We start from the raw sequence: 8,941 nt of genomic DNA on the forward strand, positions 1-8,941 counted from the left end.
GACCCCTGGTCAAGGGGAACGGCTGCCCCTGTTCGCGTGCAAAGAGCCCTCTTGGGGAAACGTCCTGTGGGCTGCAGCTGGGCCTCCTCCTCCTCCCTCGGGCTGCCTTGGCCCATCGATCTCCCCGCCCCCCCGTGCAGCTCCAGCCAATGGCTGCCCCCGCCTGGCAAGGAGGAGCTCCAGCCTGGGCTATAAAAGTCCCCTGCAGGCGTCCGGGCTCAGCTCAAAGGCTTCCTGACCCAGCTCAGCCCAGCTCCTGCCCCCAGACCAGCCAGACCAGCCCGCCAGCCATCCACCATGGTGCACTGGACCGAAGAGGAGAAGAAGATGATCTGCGAGATGTGGAGTAAAGTGGACGTGGGGGAAACTGGTGCCGAAGCCCTTGGCACGTAAGGCCCACTGCCGTGGGTGGGTGGGTGGGTGGTGGGTGGTGGGAGGCCTTGGGGTGCTGCTGCTGCTCCTCAGGCAAGTCCGACCTCCCCTCTGTGTGCTCGTGTCTCCCCCTGCCCAGACTGCTGGTGGTCTACCCCTGGACCCAGAGGTTCTTCGCCCACTTCGGGAACCTCTCCAGCGCCACCGCCATCTGCGGCAACCCCAAGGTGCGCGCCCACGGCAAGAAGGTGCTCATCTCCTTCAGCGAAGCCATCAAGAACCTGGACAACATCAAGAAGACCTTCGCCAACCTGAGCGAGCTGCACTGCGACAAGCTGCACGTGGACCCCGAGAACTTCAAGGTGGGCTGCGGGGGGTGTGGGGGGGCAGCTTCCCCAAACCCCCTCCCCCACCTCCAGGCTCCTCCTCAACCAGCCCTCTGTGGAGGGTCTCCCACCTCCTGGCAACAGGTAGAAAGAGGGGTCTGCAACCTGCGGCTCTGCAGATGCTCGTGGACTACAATTCCCATCAGCCCCTGGCAGGGGATGATGGGATTTGTAGTCCACGAGCATCTGCAGAGCCGTAGGTTGCAGACCCCTGGAGTCAGTGTGGGGATGGGAAAGGAGACCATTCTCATACCACCCCCCTCCAAAGTTGCATTTCTTTCTGGGCACCTGAAGGGGGGGGGGGCTTGCTGGGCAAAGAGCCCATCAGAGGGGGGGGCAGATGCCTCATCTCCAGTGAGTGGAGCGTGTCTGGGGAGGACGAGGAGGGCCCCATAACATCTGCATGAAAGATTGCAAGGATGGGGGGGAAGGTTGCCAGCAGGGGAGGACAGGGGGCCTCAGTGGGGGGCTACGGCCTGGAGCCCCCCCCTCCCAAGCAGCCCTTTCCTCCAAGGAAATTGATCCTGGTCGTCTGGAGGTGGCTCCGGGGTCTCCCTGGGTCCAACCTGGCTGGGGCCTGAGTGCGGATCCTGGGATCCTTCACCCTCTCCCTCTTCCCTTGCAGCTCCTTGGAGACGTCCTCATCGTGGTCATGGCCTCCCACTTCGGCAAGGACTTCACCCCTGCCTACCACGCTGTCTACCACAAGCTGGTCCGCGTGGTGGCCCACGCTCTGGCGCTCCGCTACCACTGAGCCCCCCGGCACGGCAGCTGCCTCCTTTCCTACCGTGACCGCCCAATAAAAGCCACGCCTGCAATGTGAACGGAGTCCCTGTCTCTTGGCTGGTGCTGGGGGGAGGGAATTGGACTGCGGGGTGTGTGTGTGTGTTCTTCCTGGGTAGCCCAGAACTGAATTCTAGCTCCTAAACAAGGCAGTGGAGAAAAGGGGGTCTGGTGGGTTGTGTGTTGGGGTGTGTGTGTGCATGGCACACATTCACCTTGGGAAGTGGTCCTTGGGTGTAAAGGGGCGGGTGCTCTGTGTGTGTTGGGGGGGTTGTGTTTGCACGCAGTGCTGTCCAGCAATTAACACTTTCAAAAAAACACACCATTCAATTGAAGTCACAGCTCCTGCTTCGATCCAGAAGATATTTCCTTCCAGGTGCAGACGGGGTGGGGGGGTGGGGGGTGGGGGGAACTCTTTGCTCAAGGAAAGATTACACACATAACCCTAACCCACACACACACACACACTACACACACACCTCTCTCTCTGTGCAAGGGAGGCTAAAGAGCCACAGGCAAGTTGCCCTCAACCAGGGGTCTACAACACAGTTCCCACGGGCGCCTTCGCTCCCAGCTTTTGGAAAGGGGAGGGGAGGGGAGCCGGGGGCGGGGGGGGGGAGTTGTTCCTTGCTTTGAAGGGCTTCTGACTGGTCACTGGAGGTGTTGTTGGCGGGCGCATTAGAGCAGCGTGGCTGCAGGGGTTTTGGCCTCCCTTCTCTTCCCAAGAGCATTTTGAAACCCCCCCCCTCCTCACCACCCCCGCCTTGGGCTCCCTCTGCGCGTGGGGCTTTAACTCCTCCGGCAGCCACTTTGGGATGGCGCCCACCTCCCTGTGACAAAACGCCACAGCCGCCCAAATAGGTTGCCCCCCCCCCCCCCCCCCCCCCAAAACCCCCCCCGGGCCCCCCCCTCCCCCCGCGGGGGGGGGGGGGGGGGGGGGATTCAGCTCCCCCCCCCCACATAAATTCTTGGGTTGGAAAGTAAAACTGGGGTAGGGCTGTCTCTGACCAAGGGGGGTCAGCACAAGAGGGGGGTCTCTGTCCAAGGAGGGTGTGTGTGTGTCTATGTGCGTCCGCGCACAACTGAGAGGTGGTTGCAGCCTTGACGGGTCTTTCCGGGCTCTTCCCAACAAGCCCAGGTCTGATTTGCTGTAATTTGTCGAGTAAAACGAGTAGAGCGTCTCTGTGCATGTACAGAGGGTCCCGTGGAGGCGACATACAGTTCCGAGGCGGAGGCAGGCAAGGCTCGCAGGGCTGCGACACACAAACAGATGGGCTCGGACCAAGGGTGGGGGCAGGAGTCCTGTCCAGGGCTTAGCAGCCTTTCCCCAGGGAGGGGCCCCCAAGTTGCCAACTCCTGGCAGGGAAATTTGGGGAGGGGAGGGAGGGAGCCCGAGGGGCTGCTTCCTCCAGGGGAAGGGAGAGAGATCAGTTGCGACTCCAGAAATCTCCAGGTGCCCCCGGGGGGCTGGCAATGGCAAGGGGCTGTTCCTGTCCAGAAGTCCTGGCAGGAGGGGCAGCAACTCCAAACTGCGCCACCCTTTGAAGAGAGAAGAAACCACAGAGGGACAAGTCCAGTGGTGGGATTCAGCCGGTTCGCACCACTTTGGCAGAACCGGTTGTTAAACTGGTGCTTGTAAACAACCAGTTGTTAAATTATTTGAATCCCGCCACTGGACAAGTCCCCCTCCCACCACCACCAGATCCTCTCCCGCAGATGCAGGCGAAACGTCAGGAGAAAATGCTACTGGAACACGGCCACGCAGCCCGGAAACCCCACAACATCCCAACTCCGTACAACCCATATATATGGGGCATGCTTGCATTTTTGGGTATGTACAGCAGATACACAAGCTCCCCTCTTGTCTAGCAGCTGATCTGGGCTTCCGCTGCCAACTGGACATGCCTTGGCTCATCTTCCAAATGGACGTCTGCCTGGTGGGTCCGGTCTAGCCTGTGAACTGGGCTGAAAAGCCACCGGAGAGCCCTCCCTGCTGCCCGGAGGGGCCCATCGTGTTCTCCACAGGCGCAAGTCTCCAGCGTGCGTGGATTTATTTTTAGCGCCCACAGAGTGCTCGGCCCCAGACAGGGTCCCTGATGGGCAGCGGTGCCCCAGAAGGGCCGCCTGGCACGAGAGCTGATAAGCCCTTCCTGGCAGAAGCTGCCGGCAACAGACGGGCTCTCCCACGCAGGCAGACGGAGCCACCCCCACCACCACCACCCCCGGCCGGTTTCCCTTGCAACAGCTGGTGGTGCCAGGTAAGACCTTGGCTGGTCCATGGGCAGGTTCAAAGGAGCAGCAGTGGCGTAGGAGGTTAAGAGTTCGTGTCTCTAATCTGGAGGAACCGGGTTTGATTCCCAGCTCTGCCGCCTGAGCTGTGGAGGCTTCTCTGGGGAATTCAGATTAGCCTGGGCACTCCCACACACGCCAGCTGGGTGACCTTGGGCTAGTCACAGCTTCTCGGAGCTCTCTCAGCCCCACCCACCTCACAGGGTGTTTGTTGTGAGGGGGGAAGGGCAAGGAGATTGTCAGCCCCTTTGAGTCTCCTGCAGGAGAGAAAGGGGGATATAAATCCAAACTCTTCTTCTTCTTCTCCTCCTCCTCCTCTTGGCCCCCCAACAGCTGTGCCAGAGAGTGAGGTGGGCAGGGGCTGCCAGGCAGGTCCATGGGGCACCCACCCCCTATCAGACCCCCTCCCCACCCCTATCAAGGCCAGTCCTGTCTGCTCAGACTGGCAGAGCTCCTCCCGGGCCTCAGGCGGAGGAAGGCTTTCCCCGTCCGCGGCTGCCCGGCCCTTTTCCAAACTGGATTTGCAGGGATTGAACTCGGGGGGCTTCCTGTATGTGAAGCAGAGGCTCTTCCACTGAGCCACGGCCTGAACTACCTGCTGCCCCAACCCCTCCTGGACTCTCTTCTGAGAGCGGGAAGCCCGGTCCAAGTCAGGCTGAGTTAGCGGACCGGCCTCTTGCTGGTTTTTCTGGAGAGTCCTGTTCTGGAGACTCCAAAGTCCTTCCTGGGCAGTTGGGGGAAGTCTCTCTCCTGCTGGCAGTGGGCACCGGGCAGCTGGCAAACGCTGGCTTCCACAGCTCCGCTCGCCCTCTTTATTTTCCAGGAGTTCTCGCACTGTGGGTGGAGGATTCCTCTTGCCCCCTCCCCGCCCCAGGGGGCCAAGCAGTGGTGGGCTTCAAATAATGTAACAACCGGTTGTTTACGAGCACCATTTTAACAACCGGTTCTGCTGAAGTGGTGCGAACCGGCTGAATCCCACAAAGTTCCATGGCGGGTGGGATGGAATGGAATGGGGGGGGGGGTGCTGTGCTCCCTTTCCATTGGGGTGCAGTCAGAGTTCCTGGGCAGCGGGTTTTCTCTGGATTGGTGCAGGGGAGGGGTTACCTCTCCAGCCAAGGAGGGGCAAAGGTGCTCGTCCTTCAAACACTGCCCAGTTACCATCTGCATAAAAAGTGCAGGTCTGTGCAGACACTCAAAGCTTTGCACAAAAAAAGGGGGGGGGGATCTTGCGAGGCTGGGGGGGTTTCACCGTTTGCTTATTTATTAATAAACATTAGGAAGAATTTCCTGAAGGTCAGGACTGTTCGAATCTGCTGCCTCGGAGAGTGGCGGAGTCTCCTTCTTTGGAGGTGCCCCCTCACTGCTCTTTGCCCTGATGCTGTTACATCAGGGGCCCCTCATATTGAGGGGCCCGCCGTCCCCCTTCTTGGGGTAGGTTTTAATTGGGGTTTTCTGGATGCCTCTTGTTTGTTTATTTATTAATTAATTGTTATCCGCTGTTTTATATGAGTTTTTAGGAAGTTTTACTGATTAATAATAGGATGGAGCTTATGTATTTGTGTATTGTGTATGATTTGCTCCTGTTTAAGAACATAAGAACATAAGAACTAGCCTGCTGGATCAGACCAGAGTCCATCTAGTCCAGCATTCTGCTACTCGCAGTGGCCCACCAGGTGCCTTTGGGAGCTCACATGCAGGATGTGAAAGCAATGGCCTTCTGCTGCTGCTGCTCCTGAGCACCTGGTCTGCTAAGGCATTAGCAATCTGAGATCAAGGAGGATCAAGATTGGTAGCCATAGATTGACTTCTCCTCCATAAATCTGTCCAAGCCCTTTTTAAAGCTATCCAGGTTAGTGGCCATCACCACCTCCTGTGGCAGCATATTCCAAACACCAATCACACGTTGCGTGAAGAAGTGTTTCCTTTTATTAGTCCTAATTCTTCCCCCCAGCATTTTCAATGAATGCCCCCTGGTTCTAGTATTGTGAGAAAGAGAGAAAAATTTCTCTCTGTCAACATTTTCTACCCCATGCATAATTTTATAGACTTCAATCATATCCCCCCTCAGACGTCTCCTCTCCAAACTAAAGAGTCCCAAACGCTGCAGCCTCTCCTCATAAGGAAGGTGCTCCAATCCTTCAATCATCCTCGTTGCCCTTTGGGGGGGGGGGTGGGGGGGGGGGGGGGGGGGGGGGGGGGGGGGTGGGGGGGGGGGGGGGTGGGGGGGGGGGGGGGGGGGGGGGGGGGGGTGGGGGGGGTGTTTCCTTTTATTAGTCCTAATTCTTCCCCCCAGCATTTTCAATGAATGCCCCCTGGTTCTAGTATTGTGAGAAAGAGAGAAAAATGTCTCTCTGTCAACATGTTCTACCCCATGCATAATTTTGTAGACTTCAATCATATCCCCCCTCAGCCGCCTCCTCTCCAAACTAAAGAGTCCCAAACGCTGCAGCCTCTCCTCATAGGGAAGGTGCTCCAGTCCCTCAATCATCCTTGTTGCCCTTCTCTGCACTTTTTCTATCTCCTCAATATCCTTTTTGAGATGCGGCGACCAGAACTGGACACAGTACTCCAAGTGCGGTCGCACCACTGCTTTATATAAGGGCATGACAATCTTTGCAGTTTTATTATCAATTCCTTTTCTAATGATCCCCAGCATAGAGTTTGCCTTTTTCACAGCTGCCATGCATTGAGTTGACATTCCCATGGAACTATCAACTAAGACGCCTAAATCCCTTTCCTGGTCTGTGACTGATAGCACTGACCCCTGTAGCGTGTATGTGAAGTTTGGATTTTTTGCCCCTATGTGCATCACTTTACATTTTGCTACATTGAACTGCATTTGCCATTTCAAAAGGCCTTGGAAGCTAAGCAGGGTTGGGGAAGCCCGAGATGGCTACACAGATCCAGGCAGTGGCACACCCCCTCCGCCCAGTGGGGGGATCCAAAAATTTTAGTAACAGGTTCCCATGGTGGTGGGATTCAAACTGGGCGTAGTGCCAAAGGGGCTGGGTGGGGCATTCCTGGGCGGGGCTGTGGCAAGGACGCAGCCACTGCGCCGGTCCTTGGGCGGGAAATGAATGCACGCAGGCGCAGGCTGCCACGCACACCGGTGCACCTCCTGCTAGACTGCTTCAAGTTCTGCACGCTACTGCTGAGAGGAGGGGCGTAACGAAGGCAAAAATCACGTGGCAAAATCACCAATGAGTAACCCCCTCTCGGCACACACAAATAACTAGTAACCTACTCTCGGGAACCTGTGAGAACCTGCTGGATCCCACCTCTGCCTCCGCCTCTTGCCTTGAAAAGCCCAGGAGGGGTTGCGATGGTCTGGCTGCAACCTGATGGCACTGAACGCATGCATGCGTGCGCACACAGACAGCATGCTGGAGGTTAATAACATTATTCGTGGGGTGAAGAGAATGGAATTTAAGGAGACCTTTTTCTTCCCTTCCCCGTCAGAGTGGAACTTGGGAGCCCCCAATGAAGCCGAGGAGTAGATGAAATGAGAAATTTGAGTGTGGACTTTTCTGCCAGGGATGGTCAAAGTGGCCACCAGCGTCAGAGTGGTTCATGAAGGAAGGAGAGGACCAGCAATGCCTTCAACCCCCAGAGAGTAAGAGAAGCCCCCTTGCGCAGAGGCAGCCAACCTCTGGAACCCATTGCTCGGAGACGGTGTCAAAGGAACGCTTTGGCCTCTGTCCTGGTTGGCCACCGTGTGAGGCAGGATGCAGGGCTGGATGGCCTCCCAGCCTGACCCAGCAGGGCTCTTGCCTTCTGTCCTGAATGGATCAGGCGCCTGCTGCACCTGTCACCAAAGGTAGCTGCCGGGGCTCCTGGGTATGGCTGGGTCCCAGCCAGCCTGCAGGGATGCCGCCCTCCAAGCGGAACGAGGGACTGCCCTGGAATCACAGACGGCAGGTATCTGGTCTCCTGCTGGGCCCCTTCCGCACACCCAAAATAATGCGTTTTCAAACCACTTTCACAACTGTTTGCAAGTGGGTTTTGCCATTCTGCACAGCTTCAAAGAGCACTGAAAGCAGTTTGAAAGTGCATGATTCTGCACGTGTGGAATTAGCCTTGGAGGCAATAGATGCTTTGGAGGATGGGCTTGGTGGCAGAATTGCCCCGCTCAGAAGTTCCTGCCCCCCCGGCTCCATCCTCTCAAACCCCCAGGAGTTTTCCACCTGGATCTGGCAACCCTACCCCCCCATCTCCTGCCAGTGGCTTGTGTGTGTGTGTAGCACCCTTGTCTGCCTGCCTGGCCAATATCTCCATCCCTCGCCCCAGCTGGTACCTCGACGGGTGCTGGCGCCTTCCCAGCAATCGTGCCTCAGCAGCAGCCCCTGTTTCTGTGGTGTCAGAATTTGTGCACCGCCCGGGCGAGCTGCAAGGCCGTTATCTGGCGCTGAGCAAAGGGCCTGCCGGCAGCCAGCTAAGGTATCAGAGGGGAGCCAGGCATGACTCAGCCGTGACTCAGCAGAACAGGCGGCAGGGAGGAAGTGCCGAGTCATGGCTCGCAAGGAGGCTCTGCCACATGCCCTGCCTTCCTCCAGCGGCTCTTTACAAGCCCCGTTGGGCTAGCAGGAGGGAGGAGGGGGGTATCCTTTTGGATTCAAGGGAGAATTTGTTATTGTGGTCTCTTAGCAACCTCCATGGCCGATCCTTATTCCAGAAGGTGCCCCCTGCCCATCCCCTCCGTTGGCCACGTGCAGAGCCAGCCCAGCGCTGAGCCACCTGGGGCTGTCCCCACTCACAGACGTGGGCCCCGGAGAGAGGGGCTGGGTCCTTCCTCCTTTCTCACCAAGCAACAACGGCTACTGTGTTACTCCTCGAGAACCTCAGAAGAGCCCTGCTGGATCAGACCAGGGAGGGCCCATCTGGTCCACCATCTGGTCCCACAGTGTGGCCAACCACCGGGCACAGAGGCCGAAGCCTTCCTGAGAACAACAGAAAAGTCCTGCTGGATTAGATCATAGACTCATAGAGTTGACTTGAGCTCAGGAATTAATCTGCAACCAATAGGACAAATGCAGGATGTGTAGGTTCCACCTAGCTCCTGATAGTTGCCTACTAGCTAGAGTTGTCCTCTAAAGTGCACTACAACAGTATAA

General features: G+C 57.5%; 1 protein-coding gene across 1 annotated transcript; it reads left to right on the top strand.

The window, feature by feature from the left end:
* The first annotated feature begins 212 nt into the window (after positions 1 to 212).
* On the top strand, positions 213 to 1,582 carry LOC125430938 (hemoglobin subunit beta-2-like). The gene is made up of 3 exons (XM_048493317.1): positions 213 to 389; positions 512 to 734; positions 1,384 to 1,582. Exons 1-3 carry the CDS (start codon positions 298 to 300, stop codon positions 1,510 to 1,512), a joined length of 444 nt encoding a protein of 147 aa, XP_048349274.1. The 5' UTR covers positions 213 to 297; the 3' UTR covers positions 1,513 to 1,582.
* The last annotated feature ends 7,359 nt before the right edge of the window (positions 1,583 to 8,941 follow it).

This window comes from Sphaerodactylus townsendi, linkage group LG04 (assembly GCF_021028975.2).
Source record: "Sphaerodactylus townsendi isolate TG3544 linkage group LG04, MPM_Stown_v2.3, whole genome shotgun sequence".
Taxonomy (NCBI): Eukaryota; Metazoa; Chordata; class Lepidosauria; order Squamata; family Sphaerodactylidae; genus Sphaerodactylus; species Sphaerodactylus townsendi.